This window comes from Gadus morhua, chromosome 12, assembly GCF_902167405.1.
Source record: "Gadus morhua chromosome 12, gadMor3.0, whole genome shotgun sequence".
In the NCBI taxonomy this organism is placed as follows: Eukaryota; Metazoa; Chordata; class Actinopteri; order Gadiformes; family Gadidae; genus Gadus; species Gadus morhua.
The window spans coordinates 2,482,393-2,499,855 of NC_044059.1; the positions used below are offsets into that span (position 1 = coordinate 2,482,393).

General features: G+C 42.6%; 1 protein-coding gene across 2 annotated transcripts; it reads right to left on the reverse strand.

Moving 5' to 3' along the window:
• Positions 1-310: 310 nt before the first annotated feature.
• Positions 311-15,195, reverse strand: pgm1 (phosphoglucomutase 1). Of its 2 annotated transcripts, XM_030371824.1 has the most exons (11): positions 14,860-15,195; positions 13,494-13,656; positions 12,523-12,666; positions 11,465-11,590; positions 10,428-10,618; positions 9,439-9,593; positions 8,817-8,932; positions 6,509-6,644; positions 2,992-3,175; positions 1,978-2,112; positions 311-857 (listed from the first exon to the last, which is right to left on the reverse strand). In XM_030371824.1, the coding sequence occupies exons 1-11, from the start codon at positions 15,103-15,105 to the stop codon at positions 768-770; spliced, it is 1,686 nt and encodes a 561-aa protein (XP_030227684.1). In that variant the 5' UTR covers positions 15,106-15,195; the 3' UTR covers positions 311-767. The 2 variants fall into 2 exon arrangements, with proteins under 2 accessions (XP_030227684.1, XP_030227685.1); XM_030371825.1 differs by lacking the exons at positions 12,523-12,666; positions 13,494-13,656; positions 14,860-15,195 and adding an exon at positions 12,479-12,497.
• Positions 15,196-17,463: the final 2,268 nt, after the last annotated feature.

The following is a 17,463-nucleotide window of genomic DNA, read 5'->3' on the forward strand; positions in this document are numbered from 1 at the left end:
ACTAGAAGCAAAATACCATGACTCGGCTGTGCTCAACTAATAGGAAGCGTGTTTTTGGATCTCAGGGAGGAAACGTGCGTTCATAGCGTGCCGTGCAAAAGAGCATGAGAGCCGTGGTGTGGGCCAGACCCCCATCCAGTCTATTGTCTGATTCCTTCAACATTAATAACACTTGTTTTATGGAGAGGTGTTTGACATCAAAGTTTGCTAGGTTTGTTCAAACCGCAAACGCACACACGCATGTACGCGTACACGAAAATTACGGATAACACCCAGATTCCATTTCAATGAAAACATTATACAAAAACAGTTTTCAGTTTCTTGTGTGAGGTAATCTTTTAATTTCTGATATACTTTTGTTAACCAATGGTTAATGTCATGATGTGTTTTAGTTGATATTTCGTAGGCTTGTGAAGGAAAGGCACTAGGTAGGGTCACAGGGGTAGGGTCACAAGTTGCCCTTGGTTACAGAGTTCAATTTCACCGCTTAGAAGCAGAGAATAGAGATGTGGACAATCAAAGATGGACTGCGTACTAATTAGGTCTTTGAGACATGTGACTGACTTTGATCTGAGTCTGAGTCGGAGACCAGGAATCATCAATGATGGAGTTCTGGTTCCGCTTCTGCTTGGTGATTGGGTAAAAGATAGGTTAGGTAAGAAGGACACCCGCAGCCAGGGAAAGGTTCAGTGGTGTCCCGATATGCGTTTGTGTGTTTGGGAGGATTGCCACGTCAGGGTGTTCGATGTGTTAGGGGTGAGGGGGGATCATGTGATGACTGTGGGTTTAGTGCGCCCAGTCTTCTCCTGGAGCTGGGACACCTTCAGAGCGATGTCCACCAGCGGTGCCAGCATCACCTGCAAGCCAGAGGCACGGAAACATGAGGTTAAGGATAGGGGTGGGAGGGAAAAATACATTCATGTGAATATTGGCATTCTTTTCTTCCGCAATACCTTTTTATTATATAATTAAAAGATCTCTTTAGATCCAAAGAGTATCTTAAATACCTGCAATTTCTGGGCCACAGTAGGAACCATTTGATTTAAGAAATGTAGACACTACAGAGTTTATTTTAAGTCATGGAAAGAAGGAAAGAGAACCAAAGCAAACAGAGCATTAAAAAGCCTTAGTCATTGTAATTCCCGGTGTTCTCCATAGCTTTCCCGTCTGTATCAGTTTAAGTGTCAAGATGGGGCTCTTAATCTTAATGTCTCCCACAAATCTTGCCACTACCCCTCCTTTACCACTTTCTCTGCTTGCTTCCCTCCCTCCTTCCCTCCCACCATTACCACTTTCTCTTGCTTCCTCCCTCCATTACTTCTGTCTCTTTCTCTCCCTCTCTTCCAACTTGCTTTTTCTCACAAAGCTCTCTTCCCCCCCTTTCTTCTCTCTCAAATAACAAACTATAACTCAAGTCCTGAACCCTAACTTCAAAATGCAAGGTTTTATATCCACCATTGGGAGTCAAAAGGGCTCCAACGTCTGGCCCTGTGGCCCCCTGAAGCCCACAACAGGGCCCGGAGCCTTGAGTTAAGATCAGAGCAGAACATAAATTTGGCCCGGTACTGGAGCAAAGGGGGAACCGTCAGGGCCGACTCCCACACACACTGCTGGGGGCCTATTAATCGTTGCACTTATTACAAACTCTAACCTACGGTTGATTAAAATTGAAGCAAACAAGAGAAACATTTTGAGCTAGGATGCATCCTGGTGGCTCAAATGTAACATTACCATTTCCCTTTTCTAGTATAGTTGAGTGTAGGAATACGTTGTTATTAGCCTTGCATCACAATTGTTGGCACCACTATGTGGCGCTAACATTGTTGCAACAGAAAAAGCCAGCCTTTCCAATTTATTTTGGGGGAATAAAACCTGGAAATAATCTTAAAACAAGAGATATTTCTTTATCTATTGAGATAAAAGTGTAATCTGTCTACAATCAACTTTCAACAAGGAGAACTCAGGGTGTGTGTTGACCTGTGGGTCCTGGTAGATCTTCTGGGGGTCCTTCTCATAGCTGTCTATGTAGAGCCTGATGGTCGCCCCTGCACTGCCTGTACCGCTGAGACGGAAGACGAGTCTGGAGCCATCAGAGAAGATTATCCTCAGGCCCTGAGAAATAGAGAGAGAAAAATCCATGCCAACATTTATGACAATTTTCTATGCCAAACTTGGATAACCCTCTTCATTTACACCTTTTACTTTTAATTAAAGTTTACAAAAGCTAGCTTCTACCATTAACTATTTTGATAATTAATAAACACAACTCGCTCTCATGTGGAGATTCATTTTACTATACCCTTTATTATAATCATCTTGCCCTGTATGCTATGTGAATGACATGGTCAGAAAAACACTGAGATTCTTCTGAAGAGACTCTTGTTTCTTAGAATGGTCATCCGATGTTCATGCCTGCAGTATGTACTAATATTCAAGCCTGGGGACCAAGGTGGCACAAGGCAGTAGCATCAGGAGAGATTCAGAGGGACAAATCATCTATACGGTTTGTTCAGGGACAGATTACGCCCCTGGCGTGAAGAGCCTTTACATTTTTACTTTACAGCCTTTACCTTTACAGGGCTTTAATAGGAAGATCTGTGAATGGCACATGCATGACCGTGTCTGATAAAAAAGGTAGAGAATGTTCAGATGAGGACATTGAGAAGTTAGGCGATGATACATTGCAAAAAAAAAAAGGATGGAAGTCGGTTGATGGTGAAGTCTGTATGGGCATTGTTTGATAACAACCTTGCCTTTGAGCTCTTGGGAGGAATCAGAGAAGCGAGGGAATAAAAAATGTGTGCCGAAACTGGAAAGGCATGTGTTCTTAAGACCAGCTCGGCTTTTGTATTACTGTTTAAGTTCTAATAAAAGTTGTAAACTTCATTCGGTGGTTTACTGATCTCTTCCCTTGTTAGAGATTAAGTGTTGTACTTTCCACAACAGAGACAGCAAAACAATCCCACTCACAGACTTTATCTGAAAGCTCACCTGGTTCTTAGACACGCTCCCGTCCACAGGGTCGGTGTAGGCGAAGTTATCGGAGACGGCCACTTCGTATGTCTTGTCGCCAGACGAGAACTTCTTCCCCACGAAAGAGGGAGCCAACATGGCCGCTTCCAGCTCTGTGATCATCTTGTTGGCTGCGTCAGAGTCCACCTCCTCATAATCATACCTGTAGAGAGAAGAGGTTAAACCGGGGATAACAGCCACGCAGAAGGAGAATTCATTTAAATCTTACAGCATTTAGGTATTGCTCGATATTCCAAACATAATTATCTATTTTTTTTGTGTCATTTATTTTCCATCTTATTTTAACCAAAATGAATGCCGGAAAAATTATTCTGAACACACTTAACTTATACAATGTAAAGTACATGAATAGTCCCATATGGGGAGTGTTTATTTTGGAAACTGCAGTTATAAGATTCCTCACAGGGTGGTGCCATATCACTTCTAATTAGTGATCGACAATGTATGGCCGATATTTGCGTTTTTACGTGTATCGGCCGGGTTATTTTCGGTATGAACGATTATTATTATTTTTAGGGGTCCAAGCCAACAGGTTGGATCCCTATTGTTTTTGTAAGGATTTTTCTTCCTATTATTATTATTCCCAGCTAGAAGTGGTACCACAGCCCAAACCGTAAATGGTGCCGACACGCCAATTGCATGACTAGATCCAGGTCGGTGAGGTGACGGCAGACGACAAAATCCAGACATGCCGGCCACTAGGTGGCGCTATACCAAGGAATACGCGTTTGGGGCTATAACTCCCACACCGAACCTTCCACAGTCAAAAACTTGTACCCACATATTCACTGGAGTCTGCTGCATCTTTTGACATAGGCCACGCCCATTTGCGTCTATAATTTTTTTTCGCAAAATCGCGAAAACCGCAAAACAGTTTTTTCCCTACTCCTCCCACATTTCTTGACCAATCGACACCAAACTTTGCACACGACATCGTCAGACGAACACGAAAAGAAAAACTCAAACACTTTTTGATCCGACCTTCGACTACGAAACGGTAGCGTTTGGAATATTTGTTTATTAGCTACGTTTTACGACAATACGCAAAAATTCAGAAAATACCAAAATTAGACATCGGATCAAGTCCAAATTTTAGACACATGTCGGTGCTACCCTTAATGGCGTTCAGTAAAGAATTCGGAATATTTCGTCATTAGGGGGCGCAATAAACGAGGAAATTGTATATCTTCTAATTGGCCAAAGGAATGTTCTTCAAACTCAAGGGAAACCATCAAGGGGCAAACCCGAATCTATATAGAAAATATGGCCAAGAATTATTAATGTGGGCGGGAGTTTTTGGCAAAGGAAAATTGTCTTGGGAAAATTTCGCCAACAGGGCGGCGCCAAAAAACGACGACATTGTCTATCTCCTATTTGGCCAATGGAATGTTCTGAAAACGTGTTTTAGGCTATAACTCCCACACCGAAGCTCCCACAGTCAAAACCTTTATATCCACATGTTGTTCACGGTAACGTTTTGAATACTTGCTTCGCGTTGTGCCGGCGAAATGCACATTTCTTGTCGCGTTGTGCCGGCGAAAGGCACACTTCTTGGACCCCTGCATAACTGCTTGCAGTTCTAGTTTCTTTTTACTTTCTTCGGCATGATTTACAGACAGTTCAATAAATGTTAATTTCTTTAGATTGAGACATTGTAACATTTGTTATCATCATTGTTTCATTTTTATGGTGTCAATTGAGGGAGGCTTAGCCTGGAAATCCAGACCCAAATCTAGAAAGCTGTAGGGTCTGGGCTGTTGGTCAGCAAAATATTGGATTTAATATTAGAGCAGGATCATGGGAAAGTACAGGCTGCAAAATTACCAAGGATACATTCAGTGAGACAATGGGTGAACAAGATTATTTTTGAAAAACGTTTGCATTGTGGGTAGTGAAAACATAGGTAACAAAGGTGAGTGGGAGTGACCATCGTGGAGAGTTTAGGATTGGCGGGCGGGACCAAGTTAAACTGCAAGACACTATGGAGGAAGTGGACATGTCTGCAAGCCTGCAAGCAAGGCTGCAACACAGTTAAAGGAATATACACAACAAAGGAGTCAATCGAATGGTTTGGCCTGAGTATCAGACTTCGTGGCCACAGTGGGGATGCAAATGTGAACTATCTTAACGTATCATTAGAAAGAGGAAGGTAGGTATCTTATGATCCAAGGAGAATGTAAACAGTTCCTTTTAGATTGACTAGTAACTATTAGGGATGGGCACGAGTAGTAAATTCCAAACTTGAGTGATCGAATGAATTCCTCGAGGATCAATCGAGTACTCGTTTAATCTAATCTATTTTTAGAATGCAATGCATCTGCAGCAGGAATAGGGCTAAACATGTAATGCTTATTCTCAATCAAAACAGTCAGTTATCAGAGTATTCCTTATTTATTTTTGCAAACGTTCAAAACACATTTTCCTTACAAAAGTAAATATGCGTCTCACAATTTAAATCACGTCGAACAAAGGCCTGTAACGGTTTTAGAAAAACACCGAAACAAGCAACATGGTCTCACAGGAATCCGTGAAATGACTACGGTCGGACGCTTAACTTGAAATCCGTGGCCACATCACGGAAACACGCCGATATCCGTGTGTGAGCCACGGAATAACAGTGTCATTTACTTGCATTGGAGCAAATTCCGTGGCCACATCACGGACAATTGAAGTGATTCCGTCAGACCACCACGGATTTTGAGTTAAGCCCCCGCTGTGGTCAAATGTGGCACACACACAGATTGAAACGGGAGCACACACACAGATTGAAACGGGAATCTGTGTGTGTGCCACGGAATATCCTTGTCATTTACTTGCATTGGAGCAACTTCGGTGGACACAACAAGGACAATTTAAGTGTTTCAGTGAGACCACCCCGGGTTTTGAGTTAAGCCCCCGTGGTCGACTCGCTCGTTGAAACGGGGATCCGTGTGTGGGCCACGGAACATCAGCGTCATTAACTTGCATTGGAGCGAATTCCGTGGCCACATCACGGAAATCGGCGTGTTCCCGTGATGTGTCCACGGATTTCGAGTTATTCGTCCGTAGTCATTTCACGGATTCCTGTGAGACCAGGTTGGAAACAAGTAGCCTAACCATTACAAATAATTTAAAGCTGTAAATAAAACGGCAGCAAATGAACTAAAAAATACTCAGCGTTGTGATCTTCTCTCCACGGCCGGGATTACAGCTGCGTCTTGCGGCGGTGAAAGTAGCCTACACACTTGGTTGCTGCGGGCCTGCTTTCCCGAACTCACCGTTGTGTTTCAGGATGTTGCCTATGTTGCCTATGTTGCCGCATAGTAGTTGTAGTACACTGGGAGCACAATTTCGCTTGGCATATTTTACATTTCCCTTTATGATCTCCTATTTCCGTAAAGTATTTCCATACTTCGTTGCGCTTTGCTCTAACCGCCATCACTCACTTTCTGATATTTCCACGACAGTCACTGTCACCAAAAGGATATGTGCTGACCTGGTGAAGAAGTTCCTGCCAAACTTGTGCCAGTGCTCCTTCATGATCTCCTCCACACTCTGCTTGCGAACGGCCAGGATGGACAGCCAGGCCAGCACGGCCCAGAGGCCATCTTTCTCACGGATATGGTCAGAACCTGGTTCAACATAGCAAAGAGAAGACAACAGAGAGGCTTAGATTCATGTGAAAATAGGATTATTAATTATAAACATTATAATCATTGTCAATTGTTTAAACAGGAGTTCCACTATAAAAACTATCTTTGATTCAGTAAAAAAAAAAGTTATTTTAGTATATTCATAACTGAAATCTGATTGAATGATTTATGACGATGTATGATGTATCATCCACTACAGAGCATCTTAGTGATGCTGTGTTCCAATGAAAACACTAAAAACTATTATTTGCGTCATGTAGTCTAACCAAGGGGCGAAGAGAATGAGAGTAAGTGTGGAGGTAGATGGCAAGAATCCGAAAAAGAGTGGAAAATCACAAACGGAAACAAACAAAACATCCACAAAAAAAACGTGAGAAAATGACAAGGCTAGGAGAAGGCTCTGCTCACCAAAGTTCCAGCTGGGTGACCCATCAACATGTAGGTGTGTTTAATGGTAAGGCTAGCTAGAACATCGTGTATGGCGCGTTTCCACCAGTGGGTGCAGTTTGGTTAGGTGGTTAGGTATGAATAGGTGCAGAACGGTTAGCGTTTCCACGAGTAGGGTCTGGCTGCAGCCTGTAGGACATCCACATCCACATCCAACTGCTACGTCACTCACTCCTATCCAGTGGTGAAGTGTGGTTTAAATCCCCGTGCGTGGAACGGTTCAATCTCTTCTTTCCCAATCCCTAACCCAAACCACTACTACCCTATCCCTATCCCAGCTAACCCTAACCCTGTTGCGCTTACAATTAGCCTGTTGCGCTAGCCTGTGAACCTCGTTAGAATGTAGCGTTTAGCAATGTACAGTGAAAATAGTCACCTGAAAAATGTCCCACTATATCGATGTTTAAAAGGGACATAAGTTATTCACATCATCTCTGGCATAAAAACGATGACTATTGTGACGTAGCAGTTGGATGTGGATGTCTATGCCCTTCAAGCTGCAGCCAGACATTATTGGTTTCCACCGCCAAAGTGGGCGGGGTCCGGACTTACGGTGTGTTCCTGAATCCTCGGACGCCAGCCTTCCGAGTTGCACGTGTGACGTCTCGGAGCATTCATAGAGTTCCTGTTCGTCTTTGTGATTGTGGCATGAAATTGGCTAGTCGTTGTTTATGTTTAGCTACATTAGCCTCTCTAGCAAACACAACTTTACATTGTATTGCACGCAAAGCAAGACCATGCAATGCATAAATTGGTTACCGGAATAAAGTAGCAATGCAATGTTAAGTGTGTAAGAGCTTTTAAAATCGACAATAGAATGACCTACGTGGTACAAATACAAAAAAGATAATCTCTTCACGGGCACAGCCATTTTGTTGAGAGCGTCATCACTGCTCTTGGTCTACTCTCAGATTTTCGAAAGATGAAGATAAAAGGGGGGCGTGCCTTCGAGAAATGCCGCAAGAAAGCTGGGGGATCTTCAACTTTCGACTCGGAAGTCTGGCGTTCGAGGATTCAGGAACAAACCATTAGCCGTAAACACGCCGTCCGTTAATTGGTCGACAGAATCGTCTCTTCCGTGCGACAGGGGGATAATAATAAATAAACAGTACCCGCAAGGTATTTCTGGACAACGACGAAAACTTTGTTTATTGAAGAAAATGTTGCACAAAAGTTTGCCGTACTTCCTGTACGTCCTACATTGTTGCTCATTTTTTTGGGTTGCGTTCTTCTTTTTCATTCGATTTATTAGCAGGCTACACTTTTTAGACTGTGTCTCAATTCAGGGGACGCATCCTTCGTAGGACGCGGTCTAAGGTGTGGCCTTCGTAGACCGTGAAGGTCTACGAATCCTTTAAATCCGGGAAAAGAAGGCTGCATTTGTCGGCCGCATTTGAAGGAGCCTTCGAAATGGGACAGCCTTAACGCGTCGCAGTGACGCAATCGCCATTTGAATGCAGCCTTCGAAAGGATGCGTCCCCTGAATTGAGACACAGTTGGCCTGCTATGAGGTCACGATGCTTGCGTAGCTGCCGTGGCTATCGCCATCCGGCTTAAACTCCACTCTACCATAAGGGAACAGTTGGCGGTGGAAACGCGAGCCATAACTGTGCTGCGCCTTACCGCATATACACTACGGACCTTAACGTACTGGGCCTAACGGCACCCGCCGGTGGAAACGCGCAGATAAGCAGGCTTGCTCACCGGTGCCGAAGCTCTCTTCACCGCAGAGTGACAGCTTGCCCGCATCCATCAGATTCCCAAAGAACTTCCAGCCGGTGGGTGTCTCGTACAGCTGCATCTTCAGTGCTTTGGCCACGCTGGGACAAAAAACACACTGCTTTAGAAGAAATAAAACAAAAGCCCAGCTGGACAATCTGAGGAGAATGAATGCAAACTAGTAGGGGCTTAATTGTTTGCATTTATTTCCTAAAATATTTACTTTTACATAGTACCATATTTCAATTATTGTTAAGGAACACACTAGGTTACTTTTAGGCACTTATTAACCGGCTAGGCCTTAAGTAAATGGCAGTGTGTATTTCTACAGGGGCCAGTCTACACAGTGTTCATTTAAATTCTTCACAGTGCTGGCTGAGTTTGTGTTCACCATTTAGGCGCTTACAGATCCAACGCCGCCGGCAACGACTGGACAAAAAAATATGAGCTCTCACCCTAGATTTGAGCTCATCGACCATCAAATTTTAGATTAGTAATGAATTAGCACTTTGATTATCAATCCAAAGTCTGATTAGTGAGAATGCTTGGGCCCACATTCGAGACAATCAGTCTAGCTGCTGTGAAATGTGTCCAGCAGAGGCCTCACTTGTCCAGTGCGGCGCTGGTGGGCATGCTGCGCGCCAGGCCCTTCACGCCTGTCCTCTGGAAGTAGGGGATGCTGGTGATGTTGGCCGCGATGACGGCTACCGAGTCCGAGGGGTTGACGAAGAAGCCGTGCTTACCGAGCACCATGTTGCGGTCCTAGGGAGGGGATGGGACCACACAAAACACACTCAAAACACTATAAAAGGAGCAACACTCAGGGTGGGGGCGGACTCTCGGAACATGGGGATGTGTGTTATTTTTTTACTTTATTCTACAAAAAAAATGCTTGTAGTCAAAATATGCCTCTTTCCGCCAACCGAAGAAGTAGAGAAGTTATGACTGACTTTTCATTGGTGGCAGCCATTATAAACGACTTCTTATTACACCGATTATATTGGAAAGTTGCACCACATTATTTGAAAACTCTTTCCCAATAACCTAATCAGAACCTCTATGCGTTAAATAGCTAAAACTATCCTTAGAAAGAAAGATAACAGTGAGTCAAGGGTTGGTAGTTGTGTTCTAGAAGAAAAGATGTGAACTTTACTTCTTTTTGTTCCTCATCCTTCTTTCCCTGTTTTAAGGGACATTAGTTTTCTTGAGATGTCTCCCTTTATTAGGCATTAACACATTGACACATCAACACCTCAGAGGTCGGAACAATGGAGCGTCGGAGAAATGACATGGACCGGAACTGACAGCTGTCTACTGAAAACATCTTTCTTGAATGCCACCTGAGTTTGTTGTTGCTGGGGTTGTAAAGAGGTCAGCTGGTGACTCTATTACCACTAGTTGAAATGGGTAAGGCGCCACCTTTCGTACCGGGGTATGACATGCTTCGGCCAATGATTACATTTTCTCACTGCCATGTGCTCAGACAATTGCAGTTGTCCAATTGAGGAGCATAATCGAACTATGGCGGATTAAGTGTTGCGTGTAAACGTACTGAGTGACACATTGACAAAAACGACAAGTTACAGGATAACTTACACCGTCTCCATCGAAAGCGGCCCCAAAGTCGTACTCGCCCCCCTTCATAGCTTGGACCAGGTCGGCCGCGTAGGTCAGGTTGGGGTCAGGGTGGTGGCCCCCAAAGTCCTCCTTAGGGACACAGTAGACGGCCGATGAGGCTGGGGAGCCCAGTTCCTCACAGACTATCTTCTTCACATAGGGGCCCACAACTGCAGATAGGGTGAAAGAACATTACAATGGGGATTAACACTGAATAGTAGAAGAGTTGGTGAGGTTTGAAATATGAAAGAAATTATAAACCGTATTGGTAATGGTGGCTTCCATTTTCTTCACCCTCTGTCTTTCTGCCTTTTACACAAACATTCACTTAAGGTTCTTCTAATTTTTGGCATTAGTAATTGGAACAGTAGAGGGCGCCTGGGTACCTGAAACTTGGTATGTTTTTCCATTATCCTCAGAGTGTGCCCTGCATTGGATTTCCTAGCTACTTCCTCTCCATTAGATGGCTAACAAATGCAGAACTTCTTGAGCAGGTCACAAAAAGGCATAGTATTTGCTCTTCTAAATTCCAGGCTGAACAAAAAGGGGCCTGCATTTTAGCATCAGGGCCCTATGGATATAGCCTGGTCCTACCAGACCATCGTACTTCATTTCATTTGTACAGAAGGTCTGGAACTGCTCAATTGACAAATGTTCACTCACTTGGAGGCAGGTGTCTGTACAAGTTTTAAAATGATTGGATCTGCCCAGTGCCACTCTGGATCTGCCATAATAGTAGCCTGGCGGTGCCAGGCTACTATGGATCGTGTGTTAATTCTACCAAATACAGTATCAGCCTTTACATATACATTATTTGTAAAAAATATTTTCATGGAATACATTTTTTGTCTGTCAAAGTACTTTTTTTTATCGTCAGTATAATTATATTAGATTTTCTATTGTAGATCCAAGCAGAGCAGTTTATTGATTTATTTGAGTTTTTTTATTTGAGGTTTTTTTTTATTTCTGAAACATCCAAGGACATTGAGGTTGCAGGGCCTTCCCCATCAACTCACCTCCGTGCATGGCATCCAGCCGCACGTTGATGTGCTTGGCTCCCGACAGAAGCTCCTTCAGTGCAGGGAAGTCGAAGATGCCCCTCAGCATTTCACCATACGCCTCCACGGAGTCCACGATGTCAACTGAGGCAGAGACAACACAACGACTTAAAGCACGAGACTATAGAATATTACTGAAATGTTTAAAGGCACCCAGTGCAACTTTCGAGGCTTAAAAATAAACATTCAATTTCTAGTCTTTGTTACACGTAGCAAGTTTCAATAACTCCATACCATTACATACCGACATTTAAGCAGCAAAGATGAGACGTCGGTTGTGTGGTGAGAACTGATACAAAATCGATAACAACAACAATGCTGCCATTTTCTTTATTTTTTGTAACCTACAATAAATAAAGCAGGCTTCCAGTCAATGGAAAAATGGCTTCTCCCCACCGGCGATTGTTGTTGTTTACGATTTTCTATCAGTTCTCACCACACAACGACGTCTCATCTTTGCTCCTTGAATGTCGATATGTAATGGTATGGAGTTATTGAAACTTACTACGTGTAAAAAGACTAGAAATTGAATGTTTATTTTTCATTGAATGTTTACATAAAGTTGCACTGGGTGCCTTTAACTAAATTATAATATTGATAACACTATTTCTAACTATCGATAAGATGTTTCCTTGACAATGTGCAAGAAATATTCTCAAAGCGCTGCAGAAGAATTTTTATCTTTCCGATAATTAAGTAGATATCTAAACGTTATAGAGGAAATTAACGAATATCTATTCATTGCTGGTAACTGTGAAATAAACTGAACCAATCCCGATGTGATTATACTATTGAAGAATAATGTCTGACGGGCTATGAAGCGGCCAAGGCACACTGATGTGGTGAATTGTGAATAACAGAATACTCTCATTTAGTAGCACAACAAAATGAAGATACAACCTATTGTGTACGTTACGTAGTGGTCAACACTGCCTGCAACATTAGTAGACACTGCTAAGACATGAGATTCACCATGCTGATGGGTGAAACCGTCTTCTTGGCCCCTCGCATGATACCTGTAAAGGGCTTGAAAGAGTCCACCTGGAAGGTCTGCTTGCCAATGGTAGACAGGTCCACCTTTATTTCCGGGCAGATAGGGTACTCCTGCAGCCCTTTGCTGACCTCGTAGATCTTGTTGGTGATGCCCTCTGGGGCGGGTCCTTGGAGGGGGAGTTGGGGGGCAAGAAGGAATATACATGAAGCTCTGTCGACTGGTCAACTGTGGCCAAATGGTGAGGTTAATGAACCTAAACTTAAAACAAACTACATAAAGGGCGGGTGCAGTTCAGTTTCTAGCATATTTGCTGAACACTTAATACATAGATACATAAACACACCCATGTGAAAGCGCTGGTGTACTTAGGCACAGCACCACCTAGATGGAATTGATATTGAAATTTAAATTTCTAGTGAAATTGTGCTTGATAATTAAATTTTCCATTCTAACTATGACATAATTGGACACTCTTCTTTTCTTTATGTGGGGTCTACCTACTGTGAAGTCTCACAAATCCGACTTTGGTTTAAGAATAAAAAATCTTAGAGCAGACAAGCTCAAAACTTGGTGACCGCAGGGTTCGACTTTCTTTCACTTCATATTTGTTTGGGCCAATCGTATTGCTGGAGGCAGGGATCTGCCTTCTAACTGCAGAATTGGCTAGTCACCGTAAACCCAATGTCCGCCTGCACTAGTAAACTCTATAAAAAACATCTGTAAAGATTTTAGTGTAAAATTGCCAATAGAAATTTGCCGTAGAAATACAGATTAAAAAATTCCTTCTGAAAGCTTGATTCACTCACACAAAAGGGTTTGTGCGTTTCTGTTCGGTAGAAAATCTCTAACAAAACAGGAAACAATGTGTAACTCGGCCGCTTTCTGTGTTTTTTGCTTCCAGCTCAAGCTCTGTCCTGCCTTTCCCCAGAAGCTCTGCTATCCAATAGAAGGACTGCTTGGTCCAATATTAGCTACTGTGTAACTGCTACTGACCTCCACTGGCGATGTTGTATTTGATGCCAAAGTCTCCATTGGGCCCCCCAGGGTTGTGGCTGGCTGTGAGGATGATGCCCCCCACCGCCTTGGTCTGGCGGATCACACACGAGACCGCTGGGGTAGACATGATGCCATCCTGGCCGATCACCAGGTGGCCAATCTGAACGAACACACACACACACACACACACACACACACACACACACACACACACACACACACACACACACACACACACACACACACACACACACACACACACACACACAGTTTGTAACTTAACACATTGAGTGATGCTTCTTTTTAATATTAACTAACCCTTAAGTGTACCTTAAAATAATTGTGATTTGAAAGACAATAAATTGGAGTCCTTAGTAACTCATTCTAATGTTACCAAAATTAGTTTTATGTATTTTTGTGCACATAATGAATTAATTCGAGAAATAATCTGGCAAGGGCATCTGTGAATCGCTGAGCATCATGGTTGGTATGCATGACCCCATTTCTGATTAAATAAACGAAGGGTGCAACGTGACAGTCCGCACGTTCGTCGTACGTTACGGACCCCATTCGGCTGACAGTCCTCCAGGCTTCATCATACAGGCGAAGGAGCCAATTGCAGTCGACCACGGCTGATTTGATAACAATAACGCTGTGGCACTTCCCATGATAACAACGGTACAGTGAAGGACCAATTGCAATTGTAATTAAATGTCGAATGTTAAAAACACGCCAATTCATCTGCAACTACGTCCAGTGGGCCTTGCGCCTAGTTAAATGCCAAGGGTACTGATTTGCATGCAATGATCTACTTGCACTTTCCGAAATGCCACTGCGGGGGTATGACCAAAGGGACACTGATACTGACTAGTACTAGTAACATCTAAACACGTTCACGTTCACATGCACTACAGTCCAGTATGAGGGAATGGCTTGCTGGGAACATTGTCATGCACCTCTCGCCTATTGCAATATTTAAACCAAGTTGACACAAAGTATCAGTATTTAAAGCCCTGTTTTGCTGGCTGCTTTATACCACACCATATTGCAACATATAGCTGAGGGTCAGTATTGCAACACTGTACATTAAACAATTTTGTTCCATTGTTTCCTTGTGGCATTGACAGCTTACTGTGGGAAATGTAGCAATGCAAGTCTTTCTACCGTATCTTTCAGTAGGCGACCGTGTCAACAAAACAAGCTTTGGCGTAAAGTTGTTTGAGCACTAAAGTTAATGCCATTAGCTTGCAAATGGACGTTAATAGGGAGTAGGTAGTAGTAATGAAGCAGGGTCTTGTCAATTATAAGCCACACACGACCCAGGTTGTAGACTGAACGTCACGTTTAATTTGTTACTACTGACCCCGTTAGCAGCAGCAATCTGGACGATCAACTGAATTGCTTCTTTCATGTAAAAGCGTCCATCTCCCCCGACTACCAGAGTGGCTGCCTGGCGCTCAGACGGCTCCACGACAGAGAGGATACTCTGAATGAAGTTTTCCGCATAGTGCTCATTCTGTTGAAAGACTGTCACCCTCTTCCTCAAACCGCTCGTGCCAGGCTTCTGGTCTGTGTATGGCTTGGTTTTCACTACTGTTATTTTCACCATTTTCGCCCAAAAACCTGGTGACTGTGCGATAAGCTGTTTAGCTAGGTGGACTCAATCGACTAGATTCAGCTCTGCCACACGTACAGCCCAGAGTCCCGCCCCCTAAATGAACACCAGACACCATGATTGGTATCACTGAAAATGCCCAGCCCAGAGTCCCGCCCCCTAAATGAACACCACACCATGATTGGTTCCACTGAAAATGCCATGTGTACTCTGCTGTACTGACTACTGGAACTTGTAATGAGTTATAAAATATGCATTTGTACTAAATTAATTCACAAAATTGGGCTTTAGTTAAAGTTGTTTTTTATATATTCAGTTCCTTTACTTTACAAATTAAATGATTAGGTTCACAAAAGAAAGGTAGACACCAACATTGTTTGGTGTCTACTATATGTAACATAACATATTATGTTACATAAAGTAGAGACTATATGTAAGAAAATGAAATGAAATTATTACATTACCTGAGAGGTATAGTTGTATAATTATAATGTAAACATATTGTAAAATACAAATAATCTTTGGAAATTAGGTGCATTTCTGTGACAGGTTTCGAGAGATCAAACTTCACAATAGTAATCCGAGTAGATGTTGTGAAATAGTTTAGTCCAGTACACTGCTGTTTGTCTGTTGCGCCAGTATTTGAATCCCATCTTCAGCAGAGCTAGCCTAAACAAACCGTTAACTATCACCTACCTTAACCTTTTTGTCATTGCGATGTCATAGTAGAAATAGAATCATGGCAACATATGAGCCAACAATACAACTATAATCCCTCTAAACCCTCAATCCCAGGTCTATTTCTTTATAAAAAAAATAAATATATATATATATATATATATATATATATATATACACACACACACACTATTATAAAACTATTTACTTCTATTGACCTGCTTTTAAAATACATTTGTACAAAAAAGACAAGCAAACTTTGAAGCGCCTCAGGACGTCGACACTATGCCGTTTCCCAGCTTCTGTGATTTTTCTTGTCGAAATTGAAACACACATAATACTTTACTAGAACAAGGTTTGACTCAGTGAAACCTTGTCACACACACACACTCACTCACTATGATAACACTTTTATTATTCTATCATTAAAAGTTCCATTCAGTTCCATTCCGTGGCCCTGCCAGGCAAGGGGTGTGTTGTTCTTCTGCACTGAATAAAGAACACCATACATGGGGGGAGGAGGTTATGCATACATCTCATATGTCATGTGGTGGCTCTACTGTTTCAGCACAGAAAGTCAAAGGGCACAATAAAGGCTTTGGAGGGTATAAATAGAAGGTCATGCCTGCGCTGGGTTGAGAAAGGTCTAGGGTGAATAAAGTTCAGACTGCAGGAATGCCTCTTCAGTGCCAGCCACCCTGTCCACGCTCAGCACTTTAAGACTGTGGGGGTGTCCTGGGATCTCTGCTAACTACACGTTTATCTAAAGTGCGACCACGGTCAAGCTCAAATGTGGGTGAAAGGGGCATTTCTTTTTCGCTTCAGATTTGTTTCGATCAATCATGTGGCATGAAGCAGGGATCTGTAAGCGCCTACTTGGTGAACACAAACTCGGCCAGTAGTAAAAAAAAAAGTATCTGTAAAGGTGTCAAATGAACACAGTGTAGAGATGCCACTGTAGAAATACACTTATTAAATTACTTTTGAAAGCATCTTCCACTATAACATGCATGGGTAGATTACTGTGATTACACAGCTGATGTTATAAAAAATAAAAAAAAACTGAAATGTAATTAAATAAAATTGATTTCTATCATTGTCAGATTTTACACAAGACATATCAAAGTCAGTGTTTTATTTGTCATATACACTATATAACGCAGGGTTGTTCTGAACAGTGAAATATTTTTTGACATGGCAAGTAACAAATGTAGAAGGCATTAGATGATATCAACTTAAAGGGTCTCATAAAGGCACTAGGAACATGAGATATTAATTTATATAAATTCTCTTAGAAAATCAATGCTTACATTATCTGTCTATTATCATCTTACATGGTGCCTTCATACCAAAAAAGAAAGTGCGGCAAGAATCCATACAAAGTCAATGCAAGACACGTTTAGAGGCAAATTTTCGGCCAGAAAAATGTGTCAAGAATAGATGACTGGCATGACGCGAACAACCTAGTTAATGCGGATTTGCACGATTCTAACACTTTGCTCAAGTTGAAATTACCCTTCCAAGGATCCTGGGAGAGTTCGGACTATTATTAGTTGGACTTCCTGGCCCCCTCCTTGGTCCTTTCCAGGGACAATATGTGGGATGCAATAGTTGTTGTATGCCTAGGTGTCGCCACCGCACCAGAGATGTTTAGGGTGGTGGTTTAATACTTTA

Coding starts and splice junctions, on each gene's coding strand:
- pgm1 (XM_030371824.1), bottom strand. CDS start 15,105: ATGGTGAAAATAACAGTAGTGAAAACCAAGCCATACACAGACCAGAAG. Junction 8,933..9,438: donor ACCAGCGCCGCACTGGACAA/GTGAGGCCTCTG, acceptor TTTTTGTCCCAG/CGTGGCCAAAGCACTGAAGA. Junction 6,645..8,816: donor TGAAGAGAGCTTCGGCACCG/GTGAGCAAGCCT, acceptor ATGTTGAACCAG/GTTCTGACCATATCCGTGAG.